The sequence below is a fragment of the Rhodotorula graminis genome (genome assembly GCF_001329695.1).
Source record: "Rhodotorula graminis WP1 unplaced genomic scaffold RHOBAscaffold_5, whole genome shotgun sequence".
Taxonomy (NCBI): Eukaryota; Fungi; Basidiomycota; class Microbotryomycetes; order Sporidiobolales; family Sporidiobolaceae; genus Rhodotorula; species Rhodotorula graminis.
Genome location: NW_017264932.1, coordinates 487,722 through 505,992, shown reverse-complemented (window position 1 = coordinate 505,992; position 18,271 = coordinate 487,722). Strand labels below are relative to the sequence as shown.

The following is an 18,271-nucleotide window of genomic DNA, read 5'->3' as shown; positions in this document are numbered from 1 at the left end:
AAACCGCCTAAAACAAATAGTGAGGTCGGCCGGTCGGTCGGGGGAGGGCAGCGTCCGCGGGAGCTTGTTCTCGACAAAGGAACCTCAGGGACGGCCAGTCGGGCGGGTCGTCGTCGGCTCTGCTCTGGCTGGACAGGCTCGCCGTGAGCTGGGTGAGGACGAGGTGCTGGCACTCGCTCTCAAGTTGAGCGACGACGACGCGGCGGGCGCGCGCGCACGCCCGCAGCTCTGACGCCAGGCTCGGCGGCCTTGAAAGAGCTCTCTGAGTGACCCGGCCGAACCGCCGCGAGCATTCCACACCCGCGTCAACCGCCATTTGGGCCCGCAACCTCCGAGTCGCCTTGAGCACCAACTGTGTCGCTCCCCCCGTGCCCGTGCAACTCGCTCGGACCTCCCTCGTATGCGAGCGTGATGGGAGCTCTCCGCATCTCGAGAGGGGCCTCGATTGCTATGTCGCGGAAGCGCGCGCGCGCGCGGGAACGAACTCTGTCCGTCACTTGGACCCTCTCTCGCCTCAGTCGTCGAGGAGGAGCAGGAGCGCGACCTTCTCAAACGCGAGGCGTCGACGGGCGAGAGATGCAGGGCGCCCTGCAGCAGCAGGGTCGTCACTCGCAAACGAGGCCGAGAGACGCGCTCGCCATCGCCCTCTCGTCGGCCGTCGTCGCGAGTCGATCGCAAACTGCTCGTCCTCCCCCGGGTTGAACGACACTTCGCTCTCGCCCGTGCATGCGGGCGCTGCCTCGAACGGCAGGTGGGCGACTGTAATGCCATCTGGCCGGCGTACGCTGCAGGTGGGCTCGACCACGAGTCGTCTGCAGCGCGGACGATCGCTCGGACCTTTCTCTCACTCGCTCGCGACGGACGCAGGACGACGGGCATTGCAGGCTCAGGTCGAGAGGCAGAGAGAGGGTGTATGTACTAGCGAGGTGAGAGAAGGGGGGATAGTTGAAAGGCTGGAGGAAGGGGGAGCCAGAGCTCGCGCGACAAGGTCGAGGAAGGGGCCGGAGAAGCGCGAGATTGGCGGTGGGTCCGGTTCGGGCGAGAGGGCCGGAGCCTCCCGTCGACGGACGCTTCGACCCATGCGCCGGGCTCGGCTTAGGCGAGGACGAAAGCGCCGCCGGCGAGGGCCGCGCCGCTCACGAGGACGGCCGACAGGAAGGCGACGGGCGAGAACGAGAGCTTGGCCGCCGGGTTCGAGCCGCCGCTACGAGGGTGCACATCGACGAGAGGGTCAGTGCGTCGTTGACGAGAGAGACGAAGGGAGGGCGAGAGAGAGAGCTCACGCAACAGCCGACGTTGCCTGCTGCACGCCGCTCGTGCCCTGCGAAACGACGCTGCCGGCGCCGTCGGTCGCCGAGCTGAAGGCGCCCGCGGCGCCGCTCGTGCCCTGCGAGATGACGCTGCCAGCACCGTCGGTCGCGGTGCTGAACGCGCCCGCCGCACCGCTCGTCGCCGTGCTGAACGCGCCGGCGGCGCCGCTCGTCGCCGACGAAAAGGCGCCCTCGCCGAACGAGGTCACGGTCGACAGGACGCCGTCGGCGCCCGAGGTGACGTACCTGCGGAGAGAGCGCCAGGTCAGTCGGGACCTCGGTGCTGGAGGAGAGGCGAGAGGGACGCACTCGAAGCCAGTCGCGCCCGCGCTCGTCAGGGTCGAGAAGGCTCCGACGGCGCCGCTCGTCAGGGTCGAGAAAGCACCGGCGGCGCCGCTCGTGATGTCGCCCGCGACGCTCGTGACATCGCCGAGGACCGAGGTGAGGCCGCTGCGGGACGACGGGAGGGAGGGAGGACGAGTCAGCGACTGCGGGAGGATCGTCGAGGGACCCGCTCGCTCGGCTGGGTCGCCGGGAGCTAGCGCGAGTCGCTCGAGCGCTCGAGCTGCGCAGCGACAAGGCGGGAGGACGACTCACCCGAACTGGCGCTTGTCGTAAACGTCGGCCGGGGCGGCGATGGCGCTCGAGGCGGCGGCGACGACGAGGGCGGTGGTGAAGAGAGAGGTGCGCATGGTACAAGTGTGGCGGGTGTGGTGGATGTGCAGCTGGTCAAGTGCGAGGAGGGAGAGGAGGAGCTGAGGGGAGGAGGAGGCAGACCGATGACAGCCGAGGAGGCGGTGCAACTGGCCGAACCTCGCAGTCGCCGTGGAGCTTGCGTGCGCAGGTGCTCAGGCTGTGCTCAGAAGCAGTCTAGCGCAGCTCCGAGGAGGAAGGGCCGGTGGACGCGCTGTCGATGAGGTCCGTGCAGCTCCCTCGGCGCGCACTCGAGCCCGAGCCCAAGTCGTCGTTCTCGCGGGATGCCCTACTCATGCCTGCAGCTACCAGGGACGACAGGGCAAGACGGCGCTCGTCGCCCACGTTCTGCACGGGAAAAGGTGAGACGGCGAGTCGCTTGGCGCCGCCTCGAATCTCCCGTCTCTTCCTCCCCTTGCCGACCTCGCCAGCTCCGCCACACCGCTCGAGCGACGCGCGCACCAGTGCCGACAGTCACAGCACCTGCACAGCTCCCTATCGAGCCCGCCCTCGCCCTCGCCCGTACCGCATGCCCGCCTGCACCCTCCTCCTCCACTCGCTCATCTCGCGCGAATAACGACAGCCTCCCACGGCCCCCACCGTCGCACTGCGCTACATAGCACCACTCTAGCCTCACCACACCGTCCACCACGGCCCCCGCCGCACGCCGCACCCCGCTAGCGCCACTCTAGCCTCACCACACCGCCGCCCATCATGGCCACGCACGAGGACCACAACGTCCTGCAGCCCTGGGCCTCGCTCGATCTCACCAAGTTCTCAGTTGCGCTCGGTGTGCTAGGATTTTACTTGGTCACGATTGGCCAGTTGTCGTACCTCCTCAAGGCCCGCCTCCTCATGTCGTCGGCCCTCATCGCCCTCTGCGTCGGTATCGGTGCGTCCCGCTTCGTCCTCTTTGCCCGGACCAGTTCAAGGTCGACGAACTGACCCCCACCTCGTACTGCAGCCGTCGGACCAATCGGCCTCGACTGGATATCGCCGTGGCAATGGACGTCGTTCGACGAGGAGTCGCGGCGCAACCTCACGTTCCAGATCATGCGCGTCGTCATCGGGATCCAGGTCATGTTCGCCGGCATCGACCTGCCCGCCGCGTACCTGCGCCGCGAGGCGAGGTCCCTCTTCATGCTCCTCGGGCCCATCATGACGGCGGGCTGGTTCATCTCGGCGGGCTTCATCCTCCTGTTCATCAAGGACCTCACGTTCCTCGAGGCGCTCGCCATCTCGGCGTGCATCACCCCGACCGACCCGATCCTCGCCAACGCCATCGTCAAGGGCCGGTACGCCGAGAAGCACGTGCCCAAGGCCGTGCGCGACATCATCTCTGCCGAGTCGGGCGCCAACGACGGCCTCGGGTTCCCGTTCCTCTTCATCGCGCTCAACCTCATGCAGCGCTCGAACCACGGGCGCGACATTGGCCAGTCGATCGCCCACTGGGTCGTCACGACGTGGCTGTACCAGATCTTCCTGTCGTGCGCGATCGGCGCCGTCATTGGCTTCCTCGCGGCCAAGACGCTCAAGTTCTGCCACGCGCGCCAGCTGGTCGACCACGAGTCGTTCCTCGCGTACGGCGTCGGCCTCGCCCTGTTTACGCTCGGCGTCGTCGGCATCCTCGGCAGCGACGACATCCTCGCCTGCTTCGTCGCCGGCAACAGCCTGACGTGGCACGACTTTTACCGCATCGAGAAGCACGAGCACGAGGACACGTTCCAGGACGGTGCGTCCCGGCTCTCCCTCTCTCTCTCTCTCTTTCTCTGTGCGTCACAGCGAGACTGACGCTCTGCCTCGCCGACAGTCATCGACGGCCTGCTCGACACGGCGACCTTCATCTACATCGGCGCGCTCATCCCTTGTGCGTCCCTCCCGCCCCCCCTCTCGCTCATCTCGACGCGCCGACCTGACTCGGTCGCCTCGAACTGCAGGGTCCGAGTTCTCGAGCGAGCACCTCGTCCCGTGGCGCCTCGTCCTGTTCGCCATCTGCATCCTCCTCTTCCGTCGCCTGCCGGCCATGTTGCTCTTGTACCGGTACATCCCGGCCCTCGACGGCCTCAAGGAGGGTCTCTTTGCCGGCTGGTGCGTCTCCTTCTCTCTCTCTCTCCCTTTTTTCGGCGTCGCCCGGAACCGTTGCTGACCCGCTTGGCTTGAGCGCCCGCAGGTTCGGCCCGATCGGCGTCTCTGCGCTCTGTGCGTCTCTCTTTCTCTCTCTCGGTCACGCCGTCGTCGCCTCGGGTTCTGACTTGCGCTCGCCTCTGCAGACTACGCCATCCTCGCGCTCGAGACGCTTCCCGAGGAGCGCGTCGTCCTGCGCGAGGTCATCTTCCCCGTCGTCATCTTCATGGCCATGTCGTCGACCATCGTCCACGTGCGTCTCTCCCTCCTTTTCGCGCCCTCCTCTTTCCCGTTGCCTGACTTGGGCCACTCGCACAGGGCATCACGATCCCGCTCGCCAAAGCCCCGCTCGCCATCGCGCGCACAAAGTCGTCCTTCTCGGCCAAGAACGACGACAACAATGCGCCCTCGTGGTGGCGCCGGCGCGCCATCAACGAGGCCGACGCCGCCGGCGGCACGGCGACCCCGAGCGCCGTGGGCACGCCCGGTCCGCCGAGTCGCGCGCACAGTCGCCGCCCGAGCTTTGACGGGTCGGCGGCGTCGGCCGATGATGGCTGCTCGGTCGACGAGGGCGAGCTCGACGACGGGTCGCGCGAGGGCGGCTCTGCCAAGGGCTCGGCGGCGGCGGCGCCCAAGATGGCGGTCGTGCCCGGGACGGCGCCCGTCAGCGTGTCGTCCGGCTCGAGGACCGAGGTCGGGAGGCAGGACCATGCTGCGAGCGGCGGCGGAACGGACCAGGGCAAGGAGCGGCACGTCACGTACGCGCTGCCGGACGAGGTGCCGAACGGGTTCTAGAGTAGAGTTATCGAACGAGCGAGCGAGCGAGCGAGCGAGGAGGGAGCTGCAATGTCGGAGCGCGAGTGCGAGTTTGAGAAGGTCGACTTGGCTTGTTGGCTTGTTTGCGCCTTGATCGGGCGTCGGTGACCACGCTCGATCGACTGCGAGGATCTGCGCGCTCACTCGAGCCCCTGTCCGTCGTTCGTCGGGGCGGACTTGCCGGTACGACGAACTCAAGGTTGGCTCGCCCCGCTCGGCTCTCCTCCTCCTCCTCCCTTCTCTCTCTCTCTCGCTCGCTCTAGTCGCTGTCAGAGCTCGCCCTCGACACGCAATGGATATCGAGGAGAGGCTCAAAGCTCTGCGCAACAAGGTGCGCTCCACCGCTCCCCCTTCTCTTCTCCTCGCGCCAGCTCACGCCGTCGCGCCCACAGGCACCCTCGCTCCACTTCTACTCGCACCTCGCCAAGGGCCTCGCGACGACGGCACTCACGCACTCGAGCTTGAGCGCGACCCACAACAACACCGAGCTGGCGCGGCTTGGAGAAGCGGTGTGTCCTCGCTCGCCCTCCTCTGCACGGCTCGAGGCGGCGGCCTTTTGCGCTGCCGCCCCGGGCTGTGCGCTGAAGGTGGCACAGGACGTCGAGCTGACACTCCCTTCCCCATACTTCGACACCCACTCGCAGGTCTCTCGCGCCGTCGCCACCAAGGCGCTGTACCTCGCTCCCGGCCCGCACACGGGCAGCGAGTACAACTCGCTCGCGCTCGCCTTCTCGACCAAGGCCCTGTCGCCCATCGCGCGCGACATCGAGCTCGACAAGGTCCTGCGGGTCGGGCGAGGCGTGAGTCGAGCCGTCGTTCCCTCCTCCTCTGGGTCGTTCGTCGAGCGCTTTGGCCGCGTGCGACGGTCGAGCCTGGGTGACTCTGAGCAGCTCGGCTCTCTCTCTCTCTCTGCAGACGTCCCACGTGTCGGACGAGATGGTGTCGAGGGCCCTCGTCGCACTCCTCGGCGCACTCGAACTCGCGGTCCGTCGCTCGGACCTCCCCTACCTTTCTAGTCCGCGACGCTGACTTGCGCCCTCGTTCCCTGCAGAGCGGACCCGACGCGCTCCTCACGGCGCTCAAGGAGCTCGGCATCCTCAAGCTGCCCGAGGCGAGGGACGACCTGAGCGACGGCGTGCACCGCTTCTCGGTCGACGGAGGCGAGGTCAGGGTCGAGCCGCTCTGAGGTCGTCGGCCGCGGTTCTGCTGCTCGCTTGTTGTAGCTTTCCTTTGTCTCTCTGTCAGCTCGCACGTGTCGTACAAAATCACTTCACTGGTCGAGAGCCGAAAAGAGAGAGAGGAGAGAGAGGTCCTTTGTCGACGCAAACGTGGACGGCAAGCGCGGCCTGAGCGTCGCTCGCGAGCAAACAGCGGACGAGCTCAGCTCCTCCCTCCTCCTCCGCTCTCTCTGCATCGAGAGCGCACAGACAACGAGGCACGAACATTGCGAGGGTTGCACAACAAGCGACGACGAAAACTCAAAGCGGACCTTCTCAACCGGCTCCTCCCCGACGACACGCTGCCGCACCCGCTCACTCACCCTCCCAGCGGCGCGTCGCACAGCTCGCACACCGCGAGGCCCGCCGCATTGTCGAACGTGCACCTCGGACACTTGACGGCGCGCTCGTCGTCCATCTTGACCGCCGCCGACGAGGACGACGACCGGCGGCCGCTCACGCTCGCTCGACCGTTGGCGCCCGGCGCTCGACCGTTGCACATGGACGACTCGGCGTCGGCGCCCGCGCCGAGGTCGTTCCCGTCGCCCTCGCCCTCTCCCTCGCCCTGTTCCGCCGCGTCCTCAGCGACGGCCCTCCGGATCGCCTCCGCGTCCGCCTCATCGACGCCCTCGAGCGCAAGCTCGAACCCAAACAGGCCCGTTCCACCAAAGCCCTCCTCGCGCTTGCGCTTGCGGCGCTTTTTGTTGGTGGCACCCGAGTCCGGGTCGTCGTCGAGCTGGTCGAGGTCGACGTTGGTGTCGACGGCAAAGACCTCGAGCGTGTCGCCGGCGGCGAGGCCGAGGTCGTCGACGCTCGCCGACGCCTCGTCGAGCTCGGCGTGCTTGAAGAAGAGGCGCTGGGCGGCGAACGGGATCTGCGTCTCCTCCTCGATCTGCAGGTCGAGGTGCCGTCGGCTCGGTCAGGACCAGGCGATGAACAGGAGAGAGAGAGAGAGAGCGCGAGAGGGGGCGCACCTTGTGCTTGAGGTGCCTGACGAGGTCGCCCTTGGCCACGTTGATGAACTTGGCGCTCTTGGCGAAGAACGGGTTGGTCTTGTTGGCGATGCGGCTCGACGTGCGGCCTCCAACGGGGCCGCGGTGGGACGGCGGCGACGGCTTGCGGTCGACCTCGGGCGAGCCGGCTTCTGCAGGGAGAGGACAAAGGTCAAGATCGGGCGAGAGAGGGACGAACAGGGAGAGAAAGACGCACCTGCGGGCTTGCGCTGGCCGGCCTCGTCAAAGTCGCTCTCGCCGAGCCTGACGACGCGCACCTCGGCCGTCGAGAAGTTCTTGCGGCTGTGTGAGGGGGAAGGAAAGGAAAGAGGAGAAGGTCAGGACGGGCTCGGGATGGACCGGGACGAGAGGAGAGGTCCGGGCGCACCTCTCCTCGAGGCACTCGTCGCAGACGGCCGGGTTCGACGCGGGCGCAGCACCGTTGCGTCCCGTCGCCCAGATGTGGATCTTGGGCCCGGCGTCGTAGCTGCGGGCGCGAGAAGACGTGAGCTCGAGGGCGAGACGGTCGCCGAACGAGTCGAGGGGGTCAGGGATGCACCACTGCTCGAGCACGCTCCATTCTTTGGGCGGCACAATCTCGACGTTGCGCGACGTCTCGACCTCGAGCGGGACGTCGAGGCACAGGAGGCCGTGCCTGCAGAGGAGGCGGCTGTTGTCGAGCTTGCCCGGTCGAGGGTTCTGCCCGGGCGCGCCGCGCATCCACGTGACCCACTTGCGGAACCACTCTGCGAGGCAGGTCGAGCAAGAGTTAGGCCGCATGCTCGAGGACCCGCAAAGCGAGAGAGAGAGAGGGGAGGACGGACCCTTGTTGACGACGTGGTCGAAGCCCGGGTTCTCGTTGATGGCCAACCGCGCCCCGTTGAGCTTGGTCTGGCCGCCGGCCGCCGCGAGGACCGTCTTGAGGCTCTTCTGCTCGAGTTGAACTTTGTCAGTAGCGTTCCTCCCTCGTCGGGCGGCGCAGAGAGAGAGAAAGAGAGAGAGGGCGAGGCGCACCTTCTCGAGCACGTGCTGCTTCTTGAGCTCGCCAAAGCCGTCGACGTTGACCATGTGCTCGGCCTCACAGACCTCGCACAGGTCGAGCTCGACGGGCATCCAGCCCGGGATGGCCTTCTTGAGGACCTTGACGGCCTGTTGTCGCGGCGCGAGGGGGAAAGGAGAGAGAGTCAGGTCGAGGAGGACGCGACGACGAGAGAGAGGACGTGGGACGCACGTCGGCCATGACGATGGAGCGGCGCTTGATGTCGGGCTGCAGGCCGCCGTGCGGGCAGATGACGTCGGAGCGGTACGGCTCGTCGGACGGGCTCGGGTCGGCGAACGAGCCTCGGACGTGCATCTTGGGCGAGATGCGGCGCCAGTCTGCGACGGGCGAGGGCCGAGTCAGTCCCGGCGAGCCCATGGGCAGGCAGAGCAAGCGGCGACGGACCCGTGAGCCACGTCTTGGAGATGGTAAAGGTCTTGAGGTTCGGGTTGCGGTCGGTGTTGGCGGCGTCGTACTCGGCGACGCGCTTCGGGTGCTCGAGCGCGTACAGGTGGTCTGCAGGCTCGTCGAGAAGAGTCAGATGTCGGGACGGGGAGGAAGAGAGAGGCGGGAGGACGGACCGGCTGCGAGCCCGCCGACGCAGTGGCGGCACAGGTCGCGAGGGATGAGGAGCTCGGTCTCGATCGACACGCCGAGGTCGCGCAGTGCCATGATGCCCATCTGTGCGACAAAGGACTACCAGAATCAGTGAGGTTCTCGTCGAACGACCGAGAGCCCGCCGAGAGAGGAGAGGTCCGGGCGCACCTGCGACACGCGCTTCATCTGCTCGGCCCTCCTCGGGTCCGCCTTGCCATGCTCGCACACGACGTCGGCGTTGCTGATCGTCTTGACGTCCTCGGCGCCGACGCCCTGCTCCTTGTCGCCGCTCGACGCTGCCGACGCCGCCGAGCCGTTGCCGAGCTTGCTCGGGTGCGGCAGCTCGTCTCGCTCGTCGTCCTGGTCGAGCGCCCGGCCTTTGCCCTTGTCCTTGCCGTTGACCTCGCGCGGCGAGTCGGCGGCGTGGGCGTCGCCGTTCGGGGCGGCCGACGCGCTGTCGAGCTGCGCGCCGAGGGTCGACTGGAGCGGCTCGGCGGGCGTGCTCGGGCCGTCGTCGCTCGCCGTCGCGGTGGACGTGTCGGCCGAGGTCATCTTGACGTCCTCGCCGTGCTCGTCGCCCTCGGTCGACGCCGACTTGTCGCCCTCGCCGCCGTCGACCATCTCGACGTCGCCGCTCGCGCCCTCGACTGCGCCCGCCTTGCCCTCGCCCTCGCCCTCGCCCTTGCCGTCCTCCTTGCCCTTGCCCTTGCCCTCGTCCGACGCCGGCTTGCGCACCTTGAGCCCGTCCTCGAGCCACCTGCGCAGCTCGACCTTGTCGACGAGGAACGCCTCCTCCTGCAGGACGGGCGACAGCGTCAATAAGGAACGGGGAGACTCGAAGAGGGGGAACGAGAGAGGGAGATGGAGCTAGGGAGGGAGAGAAGGAGACGCACATCGTCCTCCTCGACGGCCCACGAGCGGTACACCCTCCTCTTGCCCTCGCGCACCTCGTCAAACCTGCGCTCGACGTCGGCCGCCTGGCGCTCGTACGCTTCGACGTCGGCGCGGTACGCCGTGTCGAGGCGCTCGACCGTCCTCTGCGCGAGAGCGGGCGGGGTCGGCTCGGCCGCGGGTGCGGGTGCGGGTGCGGGGGCGGCGCCGGTAGAGGAGGCGGACGAGGAGGTCGAGGGAGGGCCCGAGGCGGTCGAGTCGCGGCGAGTGTAGATGAGCATGTCTGTTTCGGTGTGGGAGGTCAGGACGGGCGGGACGAGACAGGAGGAGGGAGAGGGGGAGCAGGGCGCGGCGCACAGGCGTCCTTGGACTTGGGGAGGCTGCGCGAGAGAGGGCGGGTGAGCCGGCGTCCCTGACCCGAGGCGCACTCGAGTCGAGCAAAACGAGGGAGATAGAGAGTAAGGGGACAGGGGACGCACATCGAGCCGTCCTTGTTGCGCGTAAAGCCCGCCGCGAGCTTCTTCTTCTTGGCGACGACGGGCTCGTCGTCCTCGTCGTGCACGGTCGGCGCGTTCAAGTCGTCGATGGCCTCGACGCTCTCGTCGTCAAACAGGAACCACTTGGCGCGCGTCTCGTCAAACACCTGCGCGACGTAGTGCCCATGGTGCGCGCTCTGGCCCTTGTGCATGAGGACGCCCTTGAGGTCGTACCACACGTCCGAGGGTCGCTTGCCCGTGCGCGCGTCGACGGGCAGGTGGGGGCCCATGTCGAGCGAGAGCGGGTACGCGATCGCGTGCTGCGACTTTGAGCGCGAAAAGTCCTTGGGCGAGAAGACGAAGCGCAGGAGGGAAAAGTGGAGGACCTGCGAGGGGATGGATGACGGGGAAAGGGTCAGGCTCGTCGTCCTCAGTAGGAAAGGGGGTTGCGCGGCGAGGGAGGGCGAGGGAGGCAGGGCGAGCGGCAGGAGGAGGGACCGTGCGCCGTACGAGAGGGAGAGAGCGTTCGACGTACAGGAGGAAGCGCCGACAGGTAGCTGTACCGCACCGCGTCGCGCTTGGCGTCGCACCGCTCGCACAGGTACTGGTTGTCGCCGTAGAGCTGCTCCTTGTCGAACGACGCCTCGATGCGGTCCTCGAGCTTGCACGCGCGCTGCGGGTGGACGGTCAGGGGTTGCTCGTTATGGAGAGAGAGAGAGAGAAGAGCGAGGGACGGACAGTGAGGTTGACCTCGAGCTCGAGGAAGGTCGAGGTGCGCTCCGACTTGTTGCCGCACGTCAGGCACTCGGTCCCGTAGGTCATCTTGCCCTCGAACTGCGTACGTCGACAAGCGCGACAATCAGGATCGACGACTCGAGGCGAGTCCCACGACGAGAAGAAGGAGGAGCGGAAACCGCGCACGCACCTGCTCCTCGACGATCCTCGCCACCTTGTTGCCGCTCGCGCTGCCCTCGCCCTCTGCGCGCTTGCCCTGCTTCTTGAACTCCCAGTCGAGCAAGGTGAGGAACAGTTTCGAAAACTCTTGGGCGTCCTGCTGCTCGGTGCGCTTGATCTTGAGCGCCTCGACGAGCGGGTCCGGGTCGTACACGGCCTGCTGCGACGACTGGAGGAACGCGAACAGGACCTGGAGCTGGAACAGGGGCGAGGCCTGCGGCGCGAGGGTGGGACGTCAGAGTGGACAGGGAGAGGAAGGAGAGAGAGGGAGAGGGGGCGCACCTCGACGTTGCCGTTCGCGGGAGGGAGGCAAGAGTAGACGCCCTCGCGGAACTTGACGTCGCGGTACCACACCTGGAGGAACGAGTTGGCGTAGCACGTCGCGCCGAGGTTCTGCAGAGCGTCGAGGTGCGACAGAGTGAGTTAGGAACCGACGAGACAGAGAGAGGGAGGGAGGACGGGCGAGAACGCACCCTGAGGCCGACGGGCGTGTCCGGGTCGCGGTCGTTGGTCGGGTCGTCCGGCAGGCCGGCCGCCTTGCGAAAGTCCTTGCGCGCCTTGCCTGTGGGCGAGCGGGAGCGGGCGAGTCAGTGAGTGAGCCGGGTCGGGGCCGACGAGGGGACGAGGTCGCGACGCACTGTCCTTCTCCCACTTGTCCTGGCCGAGCCAGTTGAGGCACCGCGGGTTGTCCTTGCACGCGTCGGGCGAGCAGGGCTTGTCGGCGTTGTGGACCGGCTTGGCCTTGCCCTTGGCCTTGGCCTTGCTCTTGGTCGAGGTAGAGGCGGCGGCGGCGCTGCGTTTGAGGCCGGCCTGGATCGACAGGTCGTCCGACTCGACAATGTCGTCGTCGTCGTCGTCGTCGTCGTCTGCCGAGTCGAGGACGATGACGTCGGTCGAGGTGTCGGGCTTGTGGCGCGACGAGGACGCAGAGGTCGAGGGCGACGAGCGAGACGAGGTGCGGGCGTCGTGGGCCCGAGTCGGCGGCGGCGGCGGCGTCGGGTCGGCGGTCCAGCGGTTGGGGCACGTGCGGTGGAAGGGCTCGGTGGCGGTGCGAGTCCCACCGAGGCCGTAGGCGCGCAGGAGCGTGTCGGGCGGGAGGTGGTCCGGGTGGAGCTTGTTGGTCGACAGCGCGGCAAAGGCCGACGCGAGGTCGGACGAGATGGACTCGGTCGTGCGCGGCTTCTTCTTGGGCGGCATAGTGCGCCTTGCCTGAGCTGGCTGCACGCGGCGCAGGGTCGAGGTGAGAGCGAGAGAGAGAGAGAGGGAGCGACGACGACGCGACTTGGATCTCGTTCCTCTGCTTCCTCACCCTGCTGCTGTGCCCTTGCTGTGCCATGGTCCTGCTCCGCCTGCGGTCAGTCCTCTCCCTCTCCCCGAAGCAGCCAAGCCCCGCCGTCCCACCTCGCTGACAGACTCGTCCTGCTGCCAGAGCCCCCACCGGCACCTCGAACGCCAACCTCGCCAGCGACGCCACCCTCGCAGACCTGCACGACCATGTCCAGCAGCACCTCGGCATCCCTCGCGCGCGACAAGAGCGTGCGTCGTCGCCTCCTCGTCCTCCTCGACTTTGAACCTGACGGCTCCCCACCTCGCGCACGCAGTCCGAACTGGCTTCCCGCCGAAACCGCTCGACCCGACAGCGTCTCCTACCGCCACCTTGGCGTCACTCGGCATCAAGAGCGGCGAGGCCATCGTCGTCGCAGAACGCGACCCCCTGCCGGCGTCCTCTTCCTCCGCCGCCTCACCCTCCACCAGCGCCGCACCTGCACCCTCGTCGATCCCGCAAAAGCGCCCTCCCTCCCCTCAAGCTCCGTCCTCTGCAACCCGCAAGACCGCCGCCCCTCTAGCGCCCGCCGCACCGCCTCGGCCCACCACCTCGTCCGCCGCCGCGTCCGACCTGCCCGCCTTTGTCGAGGCCGACGGCGGCTTCCTCGTCCTGCGCCAGGTCCCCGACGACAACTCGTGCCTGTTCCGCGCCGTCGGCCTCGTCCTCTCGCCTGGCGAGCGCGACGTCGCCTCGACCCTGCGCCAAGTCGTCGCGCGCGCCATCCAGGCCGACGAGGCGTCGTCGTCGTCGTCGTACAGCGAGGCCGTCCTCGGGCGCCCACCCGCCGAGTACGTCGAGACGATCCTCGAGCCGTCGAGCTGGGGCGGCGCGATCGAGCTCGCCGTGTTTGCGCGCCACTTTGCGACCGAGATCTGGTCGGTCGACGTCCAGACCGGGCGCGTCGACCGCTTTGGCGAGGGCGACGGGTACGAGCAGTTTGCGCTCATCGTCTACAGCGGGATCCGTGCGTCTCCCTCTCCTCTCTCAGGAGGTCGAGTCGGACCCTGCCTGACCTTGTCGCCCCGCAGACTACGACGCCCTCACGTTCTCGTTCGCGCCGCCCGAGCCCTCGACGTCGTTCCCGCCGCCCAACCTCGACTTTGACACGACCGTGTTCCCGCGGTACCGGGAGCACCTCCTCGACGCGGCCCTCGCGCTCGTCGCCCAGCTCCGGGCCCAGCACGCCTACACCGACACGGCCTCGTTCACGTGCGTCCTTGCGCTCGTTCCTCCTCCTCGGGTCGTTCCTCTCGCCTGAAGAGCGCCGAGAACTGACTCTAGATGTCGCGGGCGGACGCAGGCTCAAGTGCGGCGAGTGCGGGACGGCGCTCAAGGGCGAGAAGGAGGCGAGGCAGCACGCCGAGTCGAGTGGGCACACGTCGTTCACAGAGTACGACGGGTGAGCGTGCTCGGGGAGGAGGCTTAGACGTGTCTATCACTGCATGCTCGTGTTGTACGACCGCGAGAACGCTGGTCGTGCGCGAGCGAGCGAGGAGGAGGACTGAGAGCGGGAGCATCTTGTCGCTCTCTGTGAGATTCTGCTGCGTATTGCGAGTGCTTGACGACTGTCTCTCTGTGCTCTGAGGAAGCACAAGCGCAGCACTCGAGGGTGAGCCGTTTTTGGCGACCGCGGCAGCGGCGATGCGAGCGAGCGAGAGACCTCCTCCTCCTCCTCACCAACCAACACCGCGCACAGCGCCCGACTGCACGCCAGCCCAGCTCGGCCCACCCAAGCCGCACCTGTGTACGCAGCCCGCGCCACCCCCGGTTCCAGCTCGGCTTTCGCCAACCCTCGGGCGCGCGCAACTCGGCCCATCGCCTCATCGCCTCGTCGCACCTCGTCCCTCCCTCTCTCTCCGCCCACCGCGACGCCCAGGCCATGTCGAGCGGAGCTGCCGCACCGGACCCGAACCGCAGGCGCAAGATCCGCGTCACTGGTGCGCCGGCCCCCCCCTCTCTCTCTCTGTGGGCGTCGGAGGGGCGAGACCGAGGTCGCTGACCCACACCTCTCCCTCCCTCCCTTTCCCCCCCCTTGCGTCGATCCGCCTACCTGTCGTCCTCCCTATCGCCAACCGTGCCCACCCACTCTCCCCCGTGCAACCGCGCCCAGTCGTCGCCGCCGACTCGCTCGCCAAGCGCGATGTGTTCAGGCTCCCGGATCCGTTCGCCGTCGTGACTGTCGACGGCGAGCAGACCATGACGACGACCGCCATCAAGAAGACGCTCAACCCTTGTGCGTCCCGCCTCCTCTTCTTATCGCGGTGCGGTGGCGGCAGGGATGAACCAGATCGCCTCGCCCGCTCCCCCTCCTCGTACCGCCTCGTTCGATACGACACCGTGACTGACTCGTTCGCCTCCCTCGCGCACGCAGACTGGAACGAGTCGTTCGACGTCGAGGTCAAGGACTCGAGCGTCCTCACGGTCCAGATCTTTGACCAGAAGAAGTTCAAGAAGAAGGACCAGGGCTTCCTCGGCGTCATCAACCTGCCCATCTCGAGCAGCGTCGACCTCGACCTCGGCGGCGAGGAGACGTTCACGCGCGACCTCAAGCGCTCCAACGACCAGCTCGTCGTCCACGGCAAGCTCATCGTCCACCTCACGACCAACATCAGCGGCGCCCCTCGCCAGCCCACGACGGCGCCCATCACGGCGGCTTCGTCGTCCTCGGCCGCCGGCGCCGCGAGCGGCTCGACCTCGTCGCCGTCCTCGGCCCTCGCCGCCTCGACGCCGGCCTCGGCCTCGTCGTCCCGCCCCGAGCCGACGGGCGCCGCCGCGTCGAGCGCGTCGGTCGGTGCCGCGGCCGCCTCGTCGTCGTCGGCTCCGCCCAACGCGTCGACGCCCTCGGCGGCGGGCAACGCCGGCACGGGCACGACGCGCGAGTTCAACGCGCGCGAGGACCAGTACGGCCCGCTCCCTGCCGGTTGGGAGCGCCGTGTCGACCACCTCGGTCGCACGTACTACGTCGACCACACGACTCGCACGACGACGTGGACGCGCCCGAGTGCGGCGGCCGGCGCGAGCACCGGTGCGGCGGCGCTCGCGGCCATGGGCGGCGGCGGCGGCGGCGGCTCGGCCGGCGCGGCGACGGCGGCTCAGTCGAACGCGGCGGCCCAGTCGTCGGCTTCGAGGGCGGGCGGCCGCACGACGGCCGACGAGTTCCTCGGCACGTCGGCCGACGGCGCGTCGCAGGGCGCGACGACGCCGACCACGGCGGGCGCGGGCACGCCCGGTGCGGCTGCAGCAGGCGGCGCCGCCGCTGCCGCCGCCGCCGCCGCAGGAGGAGCGCCAGGCGCGCCGGGCACGCAGGCGAGCTCGGCGACGACGCAGGGCTCGGGCCCGCTGCCGGCCGGGTGGGAGCAGCGGTTCACGCCCGAGGGCCGGCCGTACTTTGTCGACCACAACACGCGCACGACGACGTGGGTCGACCCGCGCCGGCAGCAGCTCCTGCGCGTCATGGGCCCCAACGGCAACAACCTGACGGTGCAGCCCCAGTCGGTGTCGCAGCTCGGCCCGCTCCCGAGCGGGTGGGAGATGCGCCTCACGTCGACCGCGCGCGTCTACTTTGTCGACCACAACACCAAGACGACGACGTGGGACGACCCGCGCCTGCCGTCGTCGCTCGACCAGAACGTGCCCCAGTACAAGCGCGACTTCCGGCGCAAGCTCATCTACTTCCGGTCGCAGCCGGCGCTGCGGCCGAGCCCGGGCCAGTGCCACGTCAAGGTCCGCCGCACGCACATCTTTGAGGACTCGTACGCCGAGATCATGCGCCAGACGCCCAACGACCTCAAGAAGCGGCTCATGATCAAGTTTGACGGCGAGGACGGCCTCGACTATGGCGGCCTGTCGCGCGAGTTCTTCTTCCTCCTGAGCCACGAGATGTTCAACCCGTTCTACTGCCTCTTCGAGTACTCGGCGCACGACAACTACACGCTCCAGATCAACCCCAACTCGTCGATCAACCCAGAGCACCTCAACTACTTCAAGTTCATCGGCCGCGTCCTGTCGCTCGCCGTGTTCCACCGCCGGTTCCTCGACGCCTACTTCATCACGGCCCTGTACAAGATGATCCTCAAGAAGAAGATCACGCTCGCCGACATGGAGTCGGTCGACGCAGAGATGTACCGCTCGCTCGCGTGGATGCTGTGCGTCCCCAGCCCTCTTCTCCCTCTCCCTCTCTAGTGCGCGCCAGCCCCAAACTGACTCGGACCCCCTCGTGCCTCGTGCCGTGCAGCGAGAACGACATCACGGACGTCCTCGAGAACACGTTCTCGGCCGAGGACGACCGGTTTGGCGAGACGGTCACGATCGACCTCAAGCCCGACGGGCAGCACATCGAGGTGACCAACGACAACAAGAAGGAGTACGTGCAGCTCATCGTCGAGTGGCGCATCCAGCGGCGCGTCGAGGACCAGTTCAAGGCGTTCCTGAGCGGCTTCAACGAGTTGATCCCGCAAGAGCTCATCAACGTCTTTGACGAGCGCGAGCTTGAGCTCTTGATCGGCGGCATGAGCGAGATCGACGTCGACGACTGGCAGAAGCACACCGACTACCGCGGGTACCAGCAGACGGACGAGGTCGTCCAGTGGTTCTGGAAGGTCCGTCCCGCTCTCTCTTTATCTCGTCCTCTTCCTCGTCGTTGCGCCGGTCGAGCACCGCCTGCTCCCTCTCTTTGACCCTCAAGAGTCGTCATTGACGTCGCCTGTTCGACACTCGCGCAGGCCGTCAAGTCGTGGCCGACCGAGAAGAAGTCGCGCCTGCTCCAGTTCACGACGGGCACGAGCCGCATCCCGGTCAACGGGTCCGTCCTTTTCCCTCCTGCTTCCCCCGAGTTCCTCCTCCCTCTCGCGTCGCGCCCGGCCCGGCCCGACACTGACCCTCTCCCTTGCGACGCACGGCACAGCTTCAAGGACCTGCAGGGCTCGGACGGCCCTCGGCGGTTCACGCTCGAAAAGTCGGGCGAGGTGACGCAGCTCCCCAAGAGCCACACATGCTTCAACCGGCTCGACCTCCCGCCGTACCCGGACTACGACACGCTCGAGTCCAAGCTGGCGTTTGCGATCGAGAACACGATGGGGTGCGTCCCCCTTCATCCTCCTCCTGTCGAAGCGCATGGTCCTGACGCATTTCCTCGTCGTGCAGCTTCGGGCAGGAGTAAAGCGTCGCACATCGTGCGCCGCATCGTCGTCGTCGTCGTCGTCGCCCTCGCCGTTCGCCGTTCGCCATGGACACTCTCCTGCCTCGCCTTTGCCCTCCCCTCGCCCCTGTACAGCAACACCTCGTCGGCCTCTCGACACGCTCGACACCAGCAGTCGTCGACGGCGAGGTACCCTCCCCCTGCCCCTCGCCGCCTCGCCTCCTTCTCTCTCTCTCTCTTCCCGCGTTTTCTGTGCTCCTGTACTCTCAGCCACCCTACCCCGCCCTTGTGTCTCTCTCTCCTCTCTCTGCCTCCCACTCGCGTCCCCTATTCCTTGCAACGTCTGTTCTCGTGCACCTTGCGCGCCACGTCGAGGACGAGAGAGCGAGAGAGCCGGTCGCACGTGGAAAAAGCTGTGGCCCGACGTGGGTTTTTCTCGCGCGCACCTCGGCTGCAAGTGGAGAGGCTCTCTGATGGACTCGCACGTAGAGAGAGAGAGAGAGGGAGGAAAGGAGAGCAGTCCGACGCGCGAAGGTGTCTCGACGATTGAAGCAGGCGGGGGAAAAGGGAAAGGCGCGAGCCGGCGGCCGCTCTCGACGTCCGCCCTCACCTCGCCCAGGGCTCGAGATCTCGCCTTGCTGTGCATTCGCTTGCACCAGCCACCCGGGCGAGCACCACCCGTCGACCCCTGATTCCCA

At 67.7% G+C, this 18,271-nt stretch overlaps 6 protein-coding genes across 6 annotated transcripts; 4 read left to right on the top strand and 2 right to left on the bottom strand.

Annotated features, from left to right (window-relative positions):
* Positions 1-860: 860 nt before the first annotated feature.
* On the bottom strand, positions 861-2,035 carry RHOBADRAFT_52820 (uncharacterized protein). The gene is made up of 4 exons (XM_018416523.1): positions 1,908-2,035; positions 1,620-1,760; positions 1,284-1,556; positions 861-1,204 (listed from the first exon to the last, which is right to left on the bottom strand). The coding sequence occupies exons 1-4, from the start codon at positions 2,000-2,002 to the stop codon at positions 1,096-1,098; spliced, it is 618 nt and encodes a 205-aa protein (XP_018271844.1). The 5' UTR covers positions 2,003-2,035; the 3' UTR covers positions 861-1,095.
* Positions 2,036-2,615: 580 nt separating this feature from the next.
* Positions 2,616-5,006, top strand: RHOBADRAFT_66283 (uncharacterized protein). Its single transcript, XM_018418922.1, has 8 exons — positions 2,616-2,895; positions 2,968-3,735; positions 3,814-3,870; positions 3,941-4,091; positions 4,174-4,202; positions 4,274-4,380; positions 4,446-4,459; positions 4,807-5,006. Exons 1-8 carry the CDS (start codon positions 2,718-2,720, stop codon positions 4,925-4,927), a joined length of 1,425 nt encoding a protein of 474 aa, XP_018271843.1. The 5' UTR covers positions 2,616-2,717; the 3' UTR covers positions 4,928-5,006.
* Positions 5,007-5,235: 229 nt separating this feature from the next.
* Positions 5,236-6,129, top strand: RHOBADRAFT_43216 (uncharacterized protein; the record flags this gene model as incomplete). The annotated part of the gene is made up of 5 exons (XM_018414189.1): positions 5,236-5,274; positions 5,336-5,452; positions 5,588-5,743; positions 5,859-5,927; positions 5,995-6,129. 5 exons carry the CDS (start codon positions 5,236-5,238, stop codon positions 6,127-6,129), a joined length of 516 nt encoding a protein of 171 aa, XP_018271842.1.
* Positions 6,130-6,369: 240 nt separating this feature from the next.
* Positions 6,370-12,306, bottom strand: RHOBADRAFT_52818 (uncharacterized protein; the record flags this gene model as incomplete). Its single annotated transcript, XM_018416522.1, has 20 exons — positions 6,370-7,052; positions 7,135-7,304; positions 7,370-7,455; positions 7,541-7,639; positions 7,712-7,898; positions 7,977-8,082; positions 8,167-8,301; positions 8,384-8,529; positions 8,597-8,707; positions 8,773-8,872; positions 8,957-9,583; positions 9,682-9,962; positions 10,037-10,059; positions 10,159-10,541; positions 10,691-10,828; positions 10,894-10,989; positions 11,081-11,323; positions 11,392-11,502; positions 11,583-11,671; positions 11,748-12,306. The coding sequence occupies 20 exons, from the start codon at positions 12,304-12,306 to the stop codon at positions 6,480-6,482; spliced, it is 4,263 nt and encodes a 1,420-aa protein (XP_018271841.1). The 3' UTR covers positions 6,370-6,479.
* Positions 12,307-13,054: 748 nt separating this feature from the next.
* On the top strand, positions 13,055-13,839 carry RHOBADRAFT_35543 (uncharacterized protein; the record flags this gene model as incomplete). Its single annotated transcript, XM_018413281.1, has 3 exons — positions 13,055-13,400; positions 13,465-13,645; positions 13,737-13,839. Coding segments are annotated over 3 exons (630 nt in total), but the record flags the coding sequence as incomplete, so codon positions are not given.
* Positions 13,840-14,315: 476 nt separating this feature from the next.
* RHOBADRAFT_64830 (uncharacterized protein) lies at positions 14,316-17,933 on the top strand (the record flags this gene model as incomplete). Its single annotated transcript, XM_018418591.1, has 7 exons — positions 14,316-14,373; positions 14,547-14,669; positions 14,808-16,581; positions 16,671-17,034; positions 17,158-17,237; positions 17,340-17,513; positions 17,579-17,933. The coding sequence occupies 7 exons, from the start codon at positions 14,316-14,318 to the stop codon at positions 17,592-17,594; spliced, it is 2,589 nt and encodes an 862-aa protein (XP_018271839.1). The 3' UTR covers positions 17,595-17,933.
* Between the last annotated feature and the right edge of the window lie 338 nt (positions 17,934-18,271).